General features: G+C 43.7%; 1 protein-coding gene across 1 annotated transcript in view; it reads left to right on the top strand.

Moving 5' to 3' along the window:
* RNF115 (ring finger protein 115) overlaps positions 1-15662 on the top strand; it is an 87896-nt gene extending 72234 nt beyond the window's left edge. The window contains exons 5-9 of the mRNA XM_039217864.1: positions 8627-8698; positions 9830-9902; positions 10846-10939; positions 13623-13738; positions 14393-15662. Of these exons, the coding sequence (XP_039073795.1) occupies positions 8627-8698; positions 9830-9902; positions 10846-10939; positions 13623-13738; positions 14393-14524 (487 nt within the window). The 3' untranslated portion in view covers positions 14525-15662. The remainder of the gene's footprint in view (positions 1-8626; positions 8699-9829; positions 9903-10845; positions 10940-13622; positions 13739-14392) is intronic.
* The last annotated feature ends 4706 nt before the right edge of the window (positions 15663-20368 follow it).

Below are 20368 nucleotides of genomic sequence, written 5' to 3'. Positions count from 1 at the left end.
TGCATAATCTTACGAACTTTTTATTTTTATTATTATTATTTTTTAATATTTTTATTTATTTCTAGGAGAGAGAGAGAGACAGCATGAACAGGGGAGGGTCAGAGAGAGAGGGAGTCACAGACTCTGAAACAGGCTCCAGGCTCTGAGCTGGCAGTCAGCACAGAGCCCGACACGGGGCTCGAACCCACGAACCGCGAGATCATGACCTAAGCGAAAGTCGGATGCTTAACCGACTAAGCCACCCAGGCGCCCCTATTATGAACTTTTTAAATGTCATACCTAGGTCTGTATAAATGAAATGGAATCATTCTGTACCTATTTTGTTATGCTCTCTCTCTCTTTTTTTTTTAATCTTAATAGGTTGTATGTGTCTTTCAGTATATTTCTGGGCCCCATCTTGGGGTCATTTAATTAATTTAACAAACATTTGTGTATTATATGCTAGGTGTTATTCCAGGTGTTGACTGTACAGTAGTGAACAAAATCGTCAAAAGTTTTTTTTGCCATTGCAGAGCTTAATAATGGGAAAGTTGGACAAGCAAAATAAGTTAAATCAGTAGACTGCTAAGCAGTAGGAAATGCTATAGGGAAAAAAGAGAAGGGAGATTAGGGAGTGTAAAGTTTCAAAAAGTGTAGTCAGCACAAGGCCTTATTGAGAAGGCATTTGAATGGACATAAATGAAGTGAGGTAATGAGCCAGGAATGTGCCAACAAGAAGAGGCCAGTTGGGGCAGAGTAAGTGCAGGGAATAGTAGGAGGTAAGATCACAGAGAAGTAGGCTGGGTGTGAGGATGGGGAGAAGAGTTTCAGATCATGTAGAGCCTGGTAGACTGCTGTAACAGCTTTTATTCAGAGTGCGGTGGAAACCCATTGGAAAGTTTAGGGGAGAGAAATGACATGGTCTAACTTCTGTCTTAATATGATCATTCTGACTGCTATGTTGAGAACAGAATGGGGGGCTGCAAATAGTACAGGGGCAAGGGCAGAAGCAGAGAAATCATTTAAGAGGCAGTTGCATTAATGTAAGCTAGAGATGCCAGTGGCTTGGATGAGGATAGTGAAAAATGGTTGGGTTCTAGGTCTAGTTTGACAGTGGGCATAAAAGGATTTGCTAACAGATTGGATATGAGGTGAAACAAAGAGTTAAGGATGACACTAAGGTTTGTGGTCTGAGCAACTTGAAAAATGGACTCACCAAGGGGAACACGAGGAGGAATGGATTTAGGGGAGAATATTTAAGAGTTCAATTTGGGACATGATAAGTTTGAGTACCTATTACTCATTCAAGTGGTGATGTAGAGTAGGCAGAAGTCTTGGGTGGAGGTAAAATTTGGTATATGTGCTGCCGAAGCGAGCACAGGTGGAGGTAAAATTTGGAAATGTGGCTTGTATATGGTATTCAAAATTATAAAACTGGGTGAAATTGCCAAAAGAGTCAAGACAATAAATAGAAGAGCTCAGAGAATTGAGCCCAAGCCTGACAGATTAGAAGTTTGAAAGATAAGGAAGAATAAGCAGAGAAGACAGAAAGGACAACCCCAGAACAAGGAGAAAAACCTAGAGAGAGTACAGCTCTGGAAATGAGGTGAAGACTCTTATCTCCTTTTAGCATGTGTCTTCCCTTCTAGACCCTGTGGGTTGTATTTTCTCATCTGTGGGTTATACACACACATCACACTCCTACCCACCTCCATTTTAGCTACCTATTACTTTTTTAATAAGATAAGATATTATGTGTTTTTTCTTAATGATTATTTATTTATTTTTTTAATTTTTTTTAATGTTTTATTTATTTCTAGGAGAGAGAGAGAGAGAGAGAGACCGTGTGAGCAGGGGAGGGTCAGAGAGAGAGGGAGTCACAGACTCTGAAACAGGCTCCAGGCTCTGAGCTGGCAGTCAGCACAGAGCCCGACGCGGGGCTCAAACCCACGAACCGCAAGATCATGACCTAAGCGAAAGTCAGACGCTTAACCGACTAAGCCACCCAGGCGCCCCAATGATTATTTATTTTTGAGAGAGAGAGGGGTCGCGGAGGAGACAGAGAATCCGAAGCAGCCTCTACACCTTCAGCACAAAGCCTGACGTGGAGCTCGAACCCATGAACCCTGAGATTGTAACCTGAGCCGAAGTTGGATGTTTAACTGACTAAGCCACCCAATGCCCCAAGATTTTATGTTTTTAACAACAGAGTTCAGTGTAAATGCTCCTCACAATAGCTCTTAGGTTTGCCAGGTCTTCCCTGAGCAACCTCTTTGTTTCTGCTGCAGAGATGTGGAGCCAGCATCTGACTTCCCGGAAATAACAGCCAAGACGGGAATCAGTGGCTCATCAGCTGGAAGCTTCCCTGGCAGCCCCAAGCATTTGTGCAGGGTCAGCTCTAGAGCAAGGAATGAGGCTCTCTCCCAAAGCAGATTACTACCATTTACTTACTGGTTAGTTCTAGCATGTGGTAATTTGCTCTCCTAGTTCTTAGAAGGTAAGGAGGGCATATTATTTATTGCTGTGTAACCGATTACTCAGAATTGAGCAGATTTATTGTCTCACAGTTTCTGAGGTTCAGAAATTTGGGAGCAGCTTAACTAAGTGGTTCTAGTAAAAGGTTTCATGAGGTTATAGTCAGTATATCCGCTGTGACTGCAGGCCTCTGAACACTCAGCTAGAGCCAGAGGCTCTGCTTCTGAGATAAGCCACTTGCATAGCTCTTGGCAGGAGGCCTTAGTTTCTTACTGTGTGGACCTTTGCATAGGCTCCTTCTGTGTCCTCCTGACTCGACAGCTGACTTCACCAGAGTAAAGGAAAGAAACCCTAATGCATTTTATATCCTGATCTTGGAAGCCAGACACTGTCATTCCAGCCATATTTTTCCTGTAAGAAGTGAGTCACTGGATCTAGCCCCACATTCAAGGGGAGGAGAATTAAACCCTGCCCTTTGAAAAGAGGGGTATTAAAGATTTTGTAGACATACTTTAAAACTACCATATTTCACCCTCTGGCCACAAATTACTTCCATTTCTCCCGTGTGCGGAATATACTCACATCCTCCCAAGATCCACAGAACTCTTTTCCCGTTATACCATCAACTTGAAATCTAGGTTGTTGAACTCCACACTTGGATGAGACTCCTTGGGTGTAGTTCTTCAAGAACAATTTCTTTTGATGTGAACACCGATAAATTAAAGAGACAAGTTTTCTACCCCTCACACACCCAACATACAGTGATTAGATCGGCATACAAACAGGTGTAGAGATTCTTATTTAATGTTTGGTTTTTTTTTTTGAGAGAGAGACAAGAGTGTGAGCGGGGGAGGGGCAGAGAGAGGGAGACACAGAATCCGAAGCAGGCGCCAGGCTCAAGCTGTCAGCACAGAGCCCGATGCAGGACTTGAACTCCCGAACTGCGAGATCTTGACCTGAGCTGAGCCAAAGTCAGACACTTAACTGACTGAGCCCCCCAGGCGCCCTGAGATTCCTATTTAAAAAGGGAGAAAACGGGAGGCACAGAGAAGTGCAGTTCTGATGTTGTCTGGACAAATGTTGGAAGTTCCTCAATTAGGGCTTAGTTCTCCTTTTGCCCAGGAATGCTGCTCTGTGGCTCTTGTTTCCTCTAGGCTCTTGGTTTCACCTGTGAGTTATCTTTTCTTTTCCATGAAAAGTAGTCCAGATTTGCAGCTGCATAGTTTTCTTAGTCTGCTTCTTGCCAGTAGAATTTTAAGGGCCCAAGAGGCTTCTCTTCATTTTGTTTTGGCTCTGTACCTTTTAGTTTAACCTGGCAGTGTTTCTTTTTAAAACTTAAGAGTCTCTTGTAAATGTTACTGAGATTCATGCCAATAGGAAAGGCCACACCCACATATCTTTTCCAGATAATCTTCTTTCTACTTTGGGCTTCTGCTGGTATTGCTGAGGGACAGTACTTGGAGTGGGTAGAGTTGTATCCTACATAAAGATATGTTTAGGTCCAGGGGCACTTGGGTGGCTCAGTCAGTTAAGCTTCCTACTTCGTCTCCGGTCATAATCTCACGGTTCAAGAGTTCAAGCCCTGTTTCAGGCTCTGTGCTGACAGAGCCTGGAGCCTGCTTCAGATTTTGTGTCTCCCTCTCTCTCTGTTTCTCCCCTGTTCATACTCTGTCTCTCTCAAAAATAAATAAATTTAAAATAAATAAATAAAATAAAATAATTTTTTTAAAAAAGGTATGTTTACATCCTGAACCCCACTACTTGTGAATGTGACCTTATTTGGCATAGGGTCTTTACAGATGTAATCAAGTTAAAGTGAGATCACAATGGGTTAGAGTGGGCCCAGATCCAGTGGCTGGTATTCTTAGAGAAATTTGGATACAGAAGGCACAGGAATACCAAGGCAGAGATGAGAGTAAGGTGTCTAAAAGCCAAGAAATAGAAAGGATTGGTAGGAACCACCACAAGCCCGGGGAGAGAGGCCTGGAACAGGTTTTCCTTGAGAGCCTCCAGAAGGAACTAACCCTAACAACATTTTGATTGCAAACTCTGGCTTCCAAAACTATGAGAGAATAAATTCCTTTCCTTTTAAGCTGTATATTGGTGGGAATTTGTTATGGCAGCCCTTGTGAACTACACACCCTTAAGCTTCCTGGAAGCCCAGTTATTTAGTTGAATAGTTCTTTAGGCTATGTAGATCTTTCTAAGGCCTTAATGAAGAATTTTGATAGCCACATGCTAGACTTCCTTGTTAACCATTTTCTTCTGGCAGTGCTCTGGATTTGATCTTTGCTTGGAAGTCATTTCTTAATTTTAGTATCATTAAACATCTGGAGAGGGTAGGAATTTTCTTAACTCTTTTTCGTTTAACTGTCCTCTTTAGGGGCACCTGGCTGGCTCAGTTGGAAGAACCTGCAACTCTTTTTTTTTTTTTTTTTTTTTTTTAATGTTTTATTTATTTCTAGGAGAGAGAGAGAGAGAGAGACAGCGTGAGCAGGGGAGGGTCAGAGAGAGGGAGTCACAGACTGAAACAGGCTCCAGGCTCTGAGCTGGCAGTCAGCACAGAGCCCGACGCGGGGCTTGAACCCACGAACCGCGAGATCATGACCTAAGCGAAAGTCGGACGCTTAACCGACTAAGCCACCCAGGCACCCCAAGAACCTGCAACTCTTGATCTTGGGGTTGTGAGGGATTGGGTGTAGAGATTACTAAAAAAATAAATAAGTAAATAAAACTTTAATCATCTTTCCCTTTAATTTATCCCTCTCTTCTTGCATTTTAATGCAAGCAGCAAGAAGAAGCCAAGAAGTACCTTCAGCATCCTTGTCTGGACATCTCACTGGCTAGACTGTCACCCCGTTTGTGAGCCACAGTTTCTACTTTGCATGTTATTACTACTACATAACAAGGATCCCTTTCCCTTCAGTTTCCAAGAAGATCTTTCTCACTTAAGTTCTCACCCATAACTCCTTCAAAGGCCATCATGCTTCTACTGTTTCTTCAAGGCTCTTCAGACTTTCACTGATAATCTCCTCAGTCATCCTAACTTTTACCCTCTGTTGGGTTCTAAATCTACTCCCACATTTTAGGTTTTTGTTAGAACATACTTCTAGGTATCAAAATCTAGATTAGTTATCTATTGCTCTATAATAGATTACACTAGAACTTAGTGACTGAAAATAACAAACATTAGTCATCTTACAAGTTCATTGGGTCAGGAATTTGGGGCAGCTTAGTAGCTGGGTGGTTCTGGCCCAGTGTCTTGTGAGCTTACTGTCAGGATGCTGGCGATTACTGCAGTCATCTGAAGGGCCAACTGAGAATTACTCATATTGTGGTGAGTGAGTTCTGGCTGTAGGTAGGAGGCTTTAGTTCCTTATGATGTGGGTCTTCACAGGACTGCTCTACGTGGCACTTTTCCAAGAAAGTGATTTAAGAGAGAGTGCAAGGAGGAAGCCACAGTACAATTTATGACTGATCTTGGAAGTCATAGATTATCCTGTCATATTCCATTGTCAAGAAGTAAGTCACAGAATGGTATTGGTGTAAAAACAGACACCCTAAGTCAGTGGAATGGAAGTAAACTCAAAGGGGCCAAGAATATACAGTGGGGAAAGGGCAGTCTCTTCAACAAATGACATTGGGAAAACTGGACAGCCACAGGCAAAAGAATGAAACTGGACCACTATCTTACACCATACATAAAAATTAACTCAAAATGGATTGAATGTCAGACCTGAAACCATAAACCTTTTAGAAGAAAACATAAGCAGTAAGCTCCTTGACATTGGTCTGGCAATGATTTTTTTGGATCTGACTTCAAAAGCAAAGGCAACAAAACCAAAAATAGCTAACTAAAAAGCTTCTGCATAGCAAAGGAAACCATCACCAGAATGAAAAGGCAAACTACTGAATGGGAGACCGTGTTTGCAAATCGGATAAGGGGTTAATAGCCAAAATATAGAAAGAACTCATATAATGCAATACAAAAAAAAGAGAAAAGAAAAAAACCCCAATCTGATTAAAAAATGGATCGGAAGATCTGAATAATTGTCTTTCTGAAGAAGACATACAGATGGCCAACACGTACATGAAAATGTGTCAACATCACTAAGCAGGGAATGCAAATCAAAACCACAGTGAAGTGTCACCACACACCTGTTAGAATGGCTGCTATCAAAAAGACAAGAAATCACAAGTTTTGCCAAGGATGTAGAGAAAAGGAAACCCTTGTGCACTGTTGGTGGGAATGTAAATCAGTGCAGCCGGTGTGGAAAACAGTATGGAGGTTCCTCAAAAAATTAAAAATAGAACTACCATATGATCCAGCAATTTCGCTTCAGGATATTTATCTAAAGAAAATGAAAACCTTAATTCAAAAAGATGTATATACTCTATGTTCATTGCAATGTTATTTATAATAGCCAAGACATGAAAACAACCTATGTCCACTGATGGATATAGTTAAAGAAAATGTGGTTTGTATAAATATACACCACACCCTGGAATATTATTTGGCCATAAAAAATGAAATCTTGTCATTTTCAACAACATGGGTAGACCTTGAAGATATTGTGATAAGCGAAATAAGTTAGATGAAGAAAGACAAATACCATATGATCTCACTTATATGTGGAATTGTGGGGCGGGAGGGGAAGCTCATTCATTGATAAAGAGAATAGATAGGTGGTTTCCAGAGGTAGGGGGTAGGGTATGGGTGAAATAGGTGAAGGAGGTCCAAAGGTACAGACTTCTAGTTATAAAATAAATAACGGGGATGTAATGTACAACATGGTGACTACATCATCAGGGAAGTGCAAATCAAAACTGCAAAGAGATTATAGATCCTTATACTAATTATAGGTAATTACAGTATTATAGTTAATAATTATTATATATTTGCAGGTTAAGAGAGTATATCTTATAATTTATAATCACACAAAAAATGTTGTAACTGTGGTGATAAATGTTAACTAGCCATTTTGTGGTGATCATTTACAGTACATACAGACATTGAATCATGTTGTACACCTGAAACTTAATAGAATGTTCATGTGAATTATACTTCAATAAAAAAAGAATTAAATCACTAAGTCTAGCCTATACTCAAAGGAGGAGCATAAAATAATTTGTGGACAATTATTTTATTTTATTATTTATTTATTTATTTATTTTTTCCTTAAATACTTTATTGTCAAGTTTGTTTCCATATAACATCCAGTGCTCATCCCAACAAGTGCCCTCCCCCATGCCCATCAACCCTCTTCCCCTCTTCCCCACCCCCATCAGCCCTCAGTTTTTTCTCAGCAGTCAAAAGTCTCTCATGGTTTGCCTCCCTTCCCGGACAATTATTTTAAAACATACACATAGTCTAGTTATCTACTGTTGAACTTTAAGAATAGGGATGGTCTGATATTGGCTACTGCCATTGTTATACTGATTGGCCTAATAAGGTGGGAATCAAGGGGTTAAAAGTATCATATCAGTTATATCTCTGTAAAGCTTTGTGCATATCATTCACCAAAGAAGAGAGCTAGGAGAACATTTTCTTCAGTCTTTTTCTTTTGCCCGTTATCTCTTTGGGTAACAAAGATCAGTTCACCAATATAAAGAACTGGGTAGATGTGCTAGCTTATGTGCCGAGAATGACAGATGTCAGGTGTGTGTGTATTTGAATGTGTTTGTGTTAGAAGCAATTGAAACACTTTTTGAGGGCTAATATAGTTATGTTGCTAAATGTTTGTAAGATGGAATTATTCTCAAAAAAATTTGTATAGGGCTCTTTGAATAATATCTTATGCAGAAACCCAATGAGTGAAACACATAAAAATGGAACTGCTGTTTACAGGCTGAGCCTAAATCCCACTGGCTTAGTATCCTTTTCAGCCTGATTCTGCTGCCAGAGATCCAAGGAACATAGTTGGGAAACTATACCATGTAATCAAATTCATTTCAAGCCTAGTTCACAAATATCTGTTAATACGTAAGATTGCGGAGCTCAGGAAGATAGCCATAATAGCAGAATGGCACTTTACCAGATGGCAATCTGTTATAGAGTGGTCAGTGAAAACTCATGGTAGTTTGGAGGAGTTGCTGATTGTCAGCTATAGATATCTGTGAAGTACTTTCATGAATTTGTCCTCTTACCTAATTTTTTTTCCCCCTCCAACAGAATAATACAACAGATCTTTGCAGGATTCTTCGCAAATTCTGCAGTTCCTGGATCCTCACATCCTTTTTCCTGGTAAGTAACAAATTGTCTTCTGTCTGTCTTTGCTGGAGTAGCAGCACTTTAGGTGTATGTACGAACCATTGTGAGAAAGAGAAAGAGCTGAATAGGTGAGTATATAAATTTGATTGGCAGACTGTTAGACTGCCTGTAGTTGCTGAGCCCAAACTTAATCAGAACTTATTTTGTATGGTCCCCCAGGATGTGTGAGCACTGGCTGTGTGAGGCTTGAGTCACATTCTGGTTCGACAGTTGTGTGAGAGGGGGATGAGATGGTCCCTGCCAGGCTGGAATCTGACTGGCAGGTTTCTTCTCTAGATTGTACGGGAAGATTTTATCCTTAAGAATTTCTGAATTCTTAAAGTAAGAAGGTATGTCAGGAGAAAGAAAAGACTGTATTTCACTATCAGGCTGTCACTGAAGTACGATAGGGGTTAAGATGGAATTTCTTCTTGTCTAGACCATCACATATCACTTCTGACTCTGCCCTGGAAGGCTCCTTTGCTCAGGGTCCTCGGTCCTTCCACTCAGTTACCCTGTGTTCCAGCCTCTAGTTTCTTTTAACACGTTCCAACCAAAGAGTCTGGACGACTGTCATCCAGGGTAGTGCACCAGCAGCTCCAAACACAGGTGCTGCCAGGTCCCTTTTGTAATTGCTCTGAGTTGTGATTAAAGAGACCGCTGTGGCGGCGTCTCCACTGAAAGCTCCTCATTGTTTGGGGCGGTGGGCAGCCTCTTAGAACGAGGGAGGTCTGCTATAGATTTTCGCCAGTCACAAAGGGAAAACTCTCCTTAAAAAGCAGCTCCATCTATATTTACTCGAAGTGGGTGTAGAGAAGACAAACACTTCTTAGCCAGTAGGCACTGAGTCACTGTTTTTGCTCTGGTGTGTCATGTGATATTTTAGGTAGCTTCACATTTTATGTTCTATTCGAATAAGTAAAAATGCCTTACTTAAAGAGAGTAAGAGACTGCTTCCGGAGAATCTGTTTGACCTTAAAAATACTGAGAAATTCCTTGCCACCTGGTTTTAGAGAACTAGTGACTTTCCAGCTCTGAGAGAGAGCAGGACCTGCCAGTTTCCCTGTGGTGTGAGGCGGAGCCTGGGCCCTCCATCTAATGCTGTCTGTCTCATCTCACGTATAGGAGCGGGATGCTGCACTCCAACCCCGGGGACTATGCCTGGGGTCAGACAGGGCTTGATGCCATTGTAACCCAGGTGAGGAGCTGTCTTTTGAGGCTGTCTGTTCAGTGTGTCTCACGGTTCCACAGGCTTCCTGCTTTCCTTCTGCTACTTCCTGAATGGCAGTCACTCTGCTTTCCCTAATATTGTGAGCTTGTGGGTTTCCATTTTACTGAAAGGATGAATGGTTATGGGTTTAGTTTAGCATCCATGTACCTTTGAGGTCCTAGGGACTTTCCAGAAGATGGTTTCACCTCCATAGGAAGAAAAGATTTCTCCTGTAACAAACATTATTTGTTAGTTTTGGCCTCTTGTTCAGTCCTGTGAGGATCCTGTTAACAAACACTTCACAGAAAAGGAGGGAGGGTCTCCTCACATGTTTGAAGCAGGGATTTCTGCTAGATGGAGCCAAGTAGGGGAAGGAAGCAGAGAAAAAGGTTTTCCCATGACATATAATTGCTTCCACTTATTTATGTTTATTTTAGTTCAGATGGTTTTCATTTTCCTTGTGGATTGCTGAGAATAGAAAGCATGTCATTTATATCCAAATCTTCTCGTAGGCAGTAATTTACCTATTTCTTGGCTTACTTTATGGTACTTTCCATACTCCCACCCTTTTATTTCTTCCAGCAGAATGAAGTTTTTAGACCAGTCGAGTATTACCTTTCATTCAGTTTTACTTTTATTCCTGACATCACAACCCTTATGCTGCCTCTGAGATTGCTTTATGGCTACAGGTGGGCCTTGCAGTGATGGGCTTGTGTATAGGCTTACACTGAGGTCACTCTGAGATTGTAAAGTAGTCATGAATGTTCTGGCAGCAGCGGAGCCTTGCAGGAGTGAGAGCAGCTAACATTTCTGACGTTTGCACTGTGTGTTCTCAGCCGGCACCACTCCCCTCCCCCCCCCCCCCCCCCCCCCCCCAGGGATGGCAGGCCGTCTGCCACCTCGTTGTCTTTTTCTTTTTCCTTTTTTGTAGCTTTTAGGACAACTGGAAAACACAGGGCCTCCCCCAGCTGACAAAGAAAAGATCACATCTCTTCCAACAGTGACAGTAACTCAGGAACAAGTTGGTAGGTTCATTTCCTTACTTCTTCTGTCAAACCTGACCTGTGTTCAGAGCCGCAGCACCTTCTTGTACTGGGGACCTGCAGGTGAGGCTGTAGCACTCCGACCTAGACCCAAGCGCTCCAAAAGTTAGTTACATTGATGCAAAGTAGACAGAACTTTTTAAAAATTTTAAAGAGAAAGGAAAAGAATTTTATTTGAGCTCAAGTTAGGATAATTGCCCAGGATGCAGTCCTCATAAAGAAGAGGGCCCTCTGGGGAAAGGCCATTTGGTGAAGGGTTTTGTTTGTTTGTTTAAGTAGGCTCCATACCCAGTGCGGGGCTTGAACTCATGTCCCTGATAAGGGTTGCGTGCTGTACTGACGGAGCCAGCCAGATGCTGTTTTTTATATAGTTACAAATCATTATGACAAAGGACATTCCAGAAAATTAGAGATTTTATCTTATATTTTTAGTTTATATAAGACTTTGTGACTTTATGGCTTTAATCTTGTGGGAACCAAGAGATTTTTGTTTTAGTTTTCTTTAATATTCATTTTTGAGAGAGAGAGCAAGAGAGCAAGTGAGCAATGCAGGGCTTGAACTCACGAGTTGTGAGATCATGACCTGAGCCAAAGTTGGATGCTTGCCTGACTGAGCCACCCAGGCAACCCAAGACTTGATTTCTTGAAGAGCTTACTAGGGGAAGCAAAACTCAACTCAGTGATTAGAAAACCGTATAGGGGCACCTGGGTGGCTCAGTCAGTTAAACATCTGACTCTTGATTTCAGCTCAGGTCATGATCTCACTGTTGTGAGATCAGGCCCTGCATTGGGCTCTGGGCTGACAGCTGGAGTCTGCTTGGGATTCTCTCTCTCACTCTCACTCTCTAACTAAATTAATAAACATTTTTTTTAAAAAAGCAGTATAAAACATAGTATTGAGCAGATGATACAGAGGAAGAGAAAAAATGGGTAGCTGGGAATTTGTTTCACATTTATTCTGTCACAGGTACATTAGACAGATATTATTTTACTTTTAAGCACTGAAGGAATTTAGTGACAAGGGACATTGTTTTGAACTGGGAGTTTCTTGCACCACAAATTCCAATTTAGAGTCAGAGAAGATTTTAAAGACAGGATAGGCCATCTTCGAGAGGTTGTTCTGTTCAAGGAAGAGTCTGAACCGGTGTGAGAATTTCAGCATGGACACAGTGTCTGAATCAGGTAAAAGGAGAGTGGCCCTGTTGGCCCCGAAGTGCAGTCTAGTTTAGGAGCCAGGGGGAGGGGTGACCGGGCAGAAGGCCTGGTTGGAGCTGACGTCGGAACTGGCAGAGCAGTTCCTACTGGATGTTTCAGGCAGCCGGCAAGGTTCATAGGTCCCTGGATGGAGGACCGGGGGACTTCAGGTCCTCTTCAGGGAAGATTAGCTGGGAGGTAGTGTCTCAAATAGATTGGAAGGTGCAGAAAGCAGAAGCAGGGGCTCGGGGGGGGGGGGGGGGGGGGGGGGGGGGCTGCTGCTGCATCCAGGTGGGTGCAGGTGACGGCCGCCGTGCCGCCGACAGGGCTTGGTAGGCCCAGTATCACTTGGAAGATGGACTTTCGTCACGTCACTGATTGCCTTGTGGGATCAAAGAGGGGAAAGGGTCAAGGGTGACTGTGAGAGTTTGTAGCTCAGGAACTGCAGAGGTGGTGCTGCCGTCTATGGGGTGGGGGTTGTGACCCTCCCTTCCCCCCTCCTGTCTGGCGGGGTTTGGGCATGACAGTGATGTGATGTTTTTCATTTTGAATTTGGGGAGTTTGAGGTGCCCCCTGGGGAAGCCAGTATTAGGGGAAATTATCGGCTTGCAAAGTATAGGATACATTCGGAGGTTGAAGCCTGGGGTCAAGGATACTACTTCCTGGGAGGCTGTTCCTCTAGACTTCCTGGGAGGCTGTTCCGCTAGACCAGGCATAAGGAATAAAGGGTAGAATTGAGGTAGAGGTGTGAGCTAGGAGCGGAGAGGCAGGGGTGACTGTTGGGAGTCTTACTGTTCTGAGTCCTCGAGTGCCCCGGGGCATGCAGCCCCTGAAGTGCCGCTAGACTTGGGAGACTCAGGAGACTCCAGTTTGCAGCCCTTCCCCCATGGAGCCGGCTTCTAGAGCAGAGCTGCCCTGGGGCCCCCACAGGTCTGCAGCGCTGCCTCCTGGCACTGCTACCGTCTCCTGGCACACAGCACCGTGTGCCGAGGGCTTTAGGACAGCCCGCTGTGAGGACGCGGAGCGAGGACGCAGAGCGGGGAGAAGAGCAGGCTGGAAGTGGCTTGAGATGGAAGTGGCTTGAGACGCTGGCTGGCAGTTGCTGAGGTCCCTCAGATGCATCCCTTGGTCGTGGCCGACAGATTGCCTGTGTCTCCTAAGTAGAAACTGCCAGAAGGATATCACATGTCTGGGAAGGTGTTTTCCCTGTTTTACTTAACCGATCATCCAAGCCCCGGTTTATTTTTTATAAGCCTTGATGTTGAAAAGTAGGCCTTCCTGGACTATTCCGTTCTGATCCTCCTTTTCACAAAGCCCCTGTCTCCTGCCAGCCCGCTTTGAAGTAAAGTTCGTGCTTCCCGCCTCCTCCGCCCAGGGCACACTTTGTATCGTTTCTTACACTTCCTTTGGGCTGTTTTTTCCTTCCTTCTTGTCGCTTGCTTCCTTTTGAAGGCATTTCCTCCTCCAACAGATACGGGTTTAGAGTGTCCAGTGTGCAAAGAAGATTACGCAGTTGAAGAGGAAGTCCGGCAGTTACCCTGCAACCACTTTTTCCACAGCAGCTGTATCGTACCATGGTTAGAGCTGGTGAGTACGGCTGGCTCTCACGTTTGATGCGCTGCCCCTGCTGGCCACATCAGGGTGGGGGGTGGCTCCGGGTCAGTGGAGAGCCAGGCAGAGCAGATTTTATTCCCTGTCTAACTCCTGCTGGTGCCATGGCTGTTTTTTAGATCACTGTGTTTGGAAACTTCTCTGACCAGAGGTTACCAAACCACAGCCTACAGCCATGAGCCTGCCACCTGTTTTTGTAAATGAATTATATTGGAGCACAGCTACATGCATTTGTTTACCAGTTGTCTACAGCCACTTCTGTGCTGCTTCAGCAGAGTTGGGTGGTTGTGACAGAGGCAGCATGGCCTGCCAAGTCTAAGATGTTTACTTCACCACAAGTCTGCTGACCCTCACTCTAGACCATCTCAGGTCCCTGTATCTGGTAGGTTCTGACTGGTGATGAGTGGTAGCTGTGGTTAAGATCCCAGCCTGGAATTCTCGCTGTCATTTCTGTTTAAAGTTCTGTTTGGAGTATGACCCGGTGTCAGAGCTTTGAGCCCAGTGTGCACTGTGAGAGTGCATGCCCTTCTTGTCTTTTCTGCCCGCCGGCGCTCAGGGTTCCTTCAGGGTCTGGCACCTCCAGCTTCTCAGGTGAGGCTGTTGACATGCACCGATCTCTTTCTGTTTCAGCACGACACATGTCCTGTGTGTAGGAAGAGCTTAAATGGCGAGGACTCTACTCGGCAAACTCAGAACTCTGAGGCCTCTGCAAGCAACAGATATAGCAGTGACAGCCAGCTACATGACCGATGGACTTTCTGAAGCTGAAAAGCCCGCATCTGAGCCACGGCTGTGGTAGTCTTATCACAGCTGTCAGTTGTATCGAAACAAAAAAAATAGTAGGTGGATGTAGGAATCGCATAAGAAACCCCAACCCATAATATTAATGCAGTGAGTGTTTTTCTTCTCTCAACTTAAAGTTAGTATCTGCAGATGGAATTGTATCTACAACCAAATGCCTCTCATTCCTGAATTCAGAGTGATACTTTTATAAGTGTGAAACTTGATGCTGTGGGGTCCCTGCCAGACAGAGTAGAATCACTTTACCTTAAAATCTGGCCAGGGCCCCACCATCTGTCATGTCACCTGGTCGTGGACGTTTCCACTTCCCGCTCTAGCCTCCACCCTGCCACTAGTATATTTTATAGTAGATGCAGTGGAACCACAGCCCTGAAGTCCTGCTGATTTAAGGTCTTCCTGTTTTAATTGTACAAAAACATCTCCTCTTGGCCACATTAGCCACAAAGCGAGGTCAGATTAATTCAGGAATCTGAGACTAACGATTCTTTTTTGTTTTGAATCCTCAGAAAATCAAAGAAAAATTACAGTGGGGAGGAGAAAGTGGCTTATTGTTGCACTCTGGTTTTCTCATTTTATTTTCAAAGACTACTTCATGAGGTGCAGTTCCTGCAGAAGCCTGTGTGACACACCTTAGGAATCTTAAGTTGGTGGGAATCTGATCCTGGTTCCTTTTTGCAAATGAGTTGGGTAGCACACAGGCACAGGAGGACAGATATTTGAAATCTTTGATTCTGGGGCTATTTTAAATGACCCCCAACTCCTTGTTTACTGCCTTTTGTCATGGGAACCTTATAACAGTTTCCCTCAGAAGTGAAATTACTTCATTGCACTGTTTTTAGTAATTCATTGGTCTTCAGCAATTGAGAGTTCACCTTGTCTCGTTTTAATTTTTTAAGCCCTTTTATAATCCCTGAAATCTTTCTCTTCTGCTTAGTTCTGGCTGTACTTGGAATTAGATTGATTATTGTGATCATGCCCGAAACAACTTGGCCTTGGAGAGGTGGGCTGTAGGTTTTCAGCCTGACACTGTCTCATTGCACATGCTCTTCGAAGCATTTAAGTGTTTAAAGTTGAATAAATGAAGAAGATGAAGAATGTTGTTGAAACTTCAGAGTCTCAAAAAGACATGATGGGGACATGTAACCACTGTGCGCGCGTGTCACAGTGGCCCCTGCTTGTCTGGTCACATCGGCCTTTCGCAATCTGAAATGATCAGAACCAGAAGGCCACTCTTGGATGAGTCTCTTCCTTGGCCAGGACTCTTTCCTCAGTTTTTGTTGGCCATCATACACTGGTTTTGGGGGTGCGGGAAGGGGCCTTGGAGGAATCTTTGGTGGAGGTTGAATGTGTAGGGGAGAGAAAGACGGACAATGGCATGCCGGATTAGCAGCCTCCCCCTACAATTGTGACTGCAGGGTATGATTTAGGTTGGGCCCAGAGGGAATAAAAGATGTTTCCTCCAGTGCCTCTCATAACCTACCTCTGCAGGGATGGCTTCTTTGGAGATTGTGAGCTCCTTACTGTGCATATTGATGGGTGGCCTCAAACTACACATCACTTTTGAATGGGGGACAGGGTCAAGAACGGGGCGAGGGGCGGGTGTGAGGTGTATTCTGAACATTTAATAGCACTACCTAGATGGAGAAGGGCCATGCTGACATTGGGGCACATTGTAGTTTTCAAGTAGAACAGCATTTGCTGTGTCAGAAAAATTACGATCTTGTCTCCCTGTTAAGAGGCCGGAGAGTCCGGGACAGGCAGTTGTATTTTTACTACAGCTGAAAAACTGGGGAACCAGACCACATCTGGGTCATTTCACAGAGGGTCGGAAACAGAGTGCTACATACAGAATTACCATTTTCACACACAGAATAGCAAATAGTGTCAGTCTCAGCTGAGATTTTCTCCACTTTTTTTGCTCTGATAGAGGGGAGGAGGCTTTTTTAAAAATTTTTTCCTATTTCCTGTACCCCTCCCACTTAATGAATCTTTGTGTTTCTTTCTAGGAGGTATCTTGGAATTCCTGGTTAATTTAGGTTAAAGCGTGTACTAGGGTAGGGTTCTCCAGAGAAACAACATCAGTAGGGCAGTATGGGGGGTGTGTGTGTGTATGCATGCACACGTGCACATAGAGATTTATTATAAGGAATTAGCTTGTGTGATTATGGAGGCTAAGAAGTTTTCAAGACCTTCAGGCAGGCAGCCAGCCAGCTTATGGTGTACTTCTAGTCTGATCTCCAGAGGCTTGAGTACTAGGAGAGCAGTGGTATAAATTCCAATGCAGAAGACCAAGAAAAGCCTTTTTAGTTTGAGTCCAAAGGCAGGAAAAGACCAATGTCCTGACTCAGTCAGACAAGAGGCACTCCCCCATGCGAGTGGGAGTGTCAGCCATTTTGTTCTAGTTGAGCCTTCAGCTGTTTGGATGGGGCCCGCTGACATTGACCTTCTGAGAGCAATCAGCTCTAATTAGTCTACCTATTCAGATGTTAATCGACCAAAACTAACCCTCAGGGACATACTCAGAATAATGTTTGACCAAATACTGAGGGTACCCCTTGGCCCAGCCAGGTTGACGCATAAAATTAATAGTCACAGTAGGAAAAATAGAAACGATGCATGCAGCAGAGTGGTACTCACCCCACTTAAATGTCCCCAGGTCAGTCGTGTATCTGTATCGGAAATGTCTACTTTGCTTAGAGGCTTCAGTTCCAGGGTTAAAAAGTAAAAGAAATGTAAATAGGATGAAAGCCAGTTTGCTGTGTGCCACACACATCCCTTGTTCTTTCACCTGAATTAACCTGGAAGAAATCTGAGACGCCTCCCATTCTAGGAAGAAGCATTGTAGATTCATTGGTCTAACACCAGAACACGGCCAGTGCTAAGAGTTTATTTTGAGGAATGCCTTGCTCTTAATCGTTTCAAACAGTTTAGAGAGAGTGCCCGAGGCAGACGGCTGCATAACCTGGACTTTTCAAGTGTTCTTTTCCAGTAGGAAGGCTTTACAGACTCAGGAATCTGGGGGTTTCATCGCCAAGGAGAGAGATTTAGCCCTCCTTGGTTGTTAAGAAGAGGAAACTCCTGCAATTTCAGATCTTGAGTCCTTATGCTTGAGGCCTTTACATTCAGACCAAATGGCCTGTGGGTTCCCATGCAGAGCTAAACAGATTGTTGTCTTATTCATAAATGTCTTTTCTTCTTTATCTCTACTTTGTCCACTGTCATTTGAGATTAGAGGGAAGAAAAGTATTTTATTAGCACATAATCAGGAGAGACCGCCTAGAGCGTGATAAATTTAGAAGTTGGGAAGTAATATAGGACAGCTCCTTACTGGCCTCCAAGTGATGATTGCTTCTCGGGTAGTTTACCGAGTAGTTTACCGGAGGGGTGAGTCTAACTCTCGTTCCTGTGGGTTAGTCCTGGCTGGACAGAACCAGGAAGTTGAGTGGGAAGGGCAGAGTGGTGAACATTTTTAGCTGAGATCTCCAAGGTCTTTAAAGTTTCTCAGCTAATGAATTGGGAACAGGGAGAGGGAATAAGCCTGGCCTTAAACATGTCATTTTCCCTCCAAGTTCCTACTGCCAGTGCTCTGAAGAGTTGGGAAACATGGAGATTCCAGAATGGCATTTTGCCCCTGTTGCTATAGCTGCCGGAGTCTTTCCTTTCCATGTTCTAATTTGTAAGAAAAAAGAATTACTCTGGGTGGGGGATATGGAGATGCCTATAAATGAAATAGCTTCCTTAGCTGATAAATTTTAGTTGTCAGCAATTGCTGCGTAACAGTTAAGTTCTTGTTAGATGTTTTCTTTGGGCAGTACTCTCTCTGGTCCAATACTTAGTTCTCAAGTTCGAAGGACATTTTTTGGGGAAGAATTTGTTTCTTTTTCCCAACCACTCTTACTTTAAGTAGCTAATAGGAAAAACAAATTCCACATTTGTGTGTGTGTGTGTTCATAGACACACACATATATATGCACATTTCACACCAGAGGAACAAAGGGCTGTGGTGGCCATTGAGGTAAAGTTAGCACGTACAGCAGAGGCCTGGGCCTCGCACTCCAGTTCTCACTGTACCCTCAGGCCCTTCTATTTCCTCAGTTCTCTGCTAGGGGGCGCTGTTTGCCTTGGGCAGACATCCTACTGTATGGTGTGTGGCTAAGGGATTCCCGGGAGGTAAAAGCCCAGTCACTTAAGTGTGGAGGGAAAAAACAGCTTTGAGGAAATAGATCACCCCTGGCTTCTGTAGTATAATTAGTTGAACACAAATACAGTTTCCTATTGCTTTTTATTTTTATTTTGTTGGATAAATTATTGATACAAAATTGACTTCTCTTGACTTTCTGCATGCCTCAGTTTCTTTCTCTTTGGTGTCTGTCCACATGCTCTTTTACTCGAGGAATACAAAGTATAAATGTACCCGTCTATCCGTCTTAACAGAAACTAGTGTCTGTTTTAAACAACAACAACAGAACAGCCTGTGGGGCTTTTGGAAAGGAGGGGCTCTTCAGAGGTAGTTTTTAGAGCTGATCTAGACAGGAACTGACATCTGTGAAGGAAGATAGATTTTTAGGAGACGGAGGAGCAGGGCTGAATTGGATGAGAGGGAAAGCCCTCTTTGGCTTCTGAAGTAGGGAGGTGGGAAGATGAGTGCTTTTCACCAGAATAAACCGATAGGGATTTGGGAGTTGGGGACTAACGGGAGAGCATTTTTTTTTTTTTTTTTTTTTTAATAATTCTCCACTTGTTGGGGCGCCTGGGTGGCTTAGTCGGTTAAGCGTCCGGCTTTGGCTCAGGTCATGATCTCACGGTTTGTGGGTTCGAGCCCTGCATCGGGCTCTGTACTGACAGCTAGCTCAGAGCCTCGAGCCTGCTTCGGAGTCTGTGTCTCCCTCTCTCTCTGACCCTCCCCTGCTCACGCTGTCTCTCTCTCGCTCTCTCTCTCTCAGAAATAAAACATTTAAATTTTTTAAAATAATTCTCCACTTGTTTTTTTGTTGTTGTTTTTCTTGTTTTTAATTTTCATAGAGTACGAGTGGGGGAGAGGGGCAGAGAAATTGAGAGAGAGAGAGCAGAATCCCGAGGAGGCTCCACATTCAGTGCGGAGCCCGAAGCAGGGCTCAATCCCGTGGCCCTGGGATCATGACCTGAGCCAGAATCAACACTCAGATGCTCAACCAACAGAGCTATGCAGGAGCCCCAAGAAGCGTACTCTCCAGAATGATCCTCCCATAAGTTCTAAGGCAGGACCTTGAGGGAACATATCACAAGTAGTCATCATGTGGGCTTACAGTGATGTCAGTGTCTCATCACTCAGCCTGGGAACCACCGGGCCACTCCCCGGGTTCAAAGTAGAATGTCTAGAGTACAACGTGCTGGAGGTTATTTCCTAGGGTCCACTTAGGGCCCTTATCTTATCCAAAGGACATTAGGAGGTTTTGATCTCTCGTACCTGCCAGATGAGTGGAATTCTGGGCATTCAACTCCAAGACCGGAGACATACACACTTTATAAAGTTTGGCCAAATTGCGCTTGTTGGTATCCACAGAAGTAGAGTCTGTATGTTTGTTGCCCTTTCCTCTTTCAGCTGCATATTTATGACTCACGGGATGTAGGCCTGTGGTTCTTCACCTTTTCTAGTAAAAGGTACCAACTTTAAGGTCCAAAAATTATTAGACTCCTCATAACAGGATGACAGTTGTATTTTTAGGATTCTTTGATGAAAAAGTACATAACAAATGCTGCTATGATTTCAGTACTGCTTTTATTTTCTTAGTGTTTTTTATTAAGTTTTTTAAAATTTAAGTAATC

The sequence above is a fragment of the Hyaena hyaena genome, unplaced genomic scaffold (assembly GCF_003009895.1).
Source record: "Hyaena hyaena isolate Hyena2069 unplaced genomic scaffold, ASM300989v1 scaffold_725, whole genome shotgun sequence".
NCBI lineage: Eukaryota > Metazoa > Chordata > Mammalia > Carnivora > Hyaenidae > Hyaena > Hyaena hyaena.
Note: the sequence above shows the minus strand (reverse complement) of the source record. Positions and strands in the feature narration are given on the sequence as shown.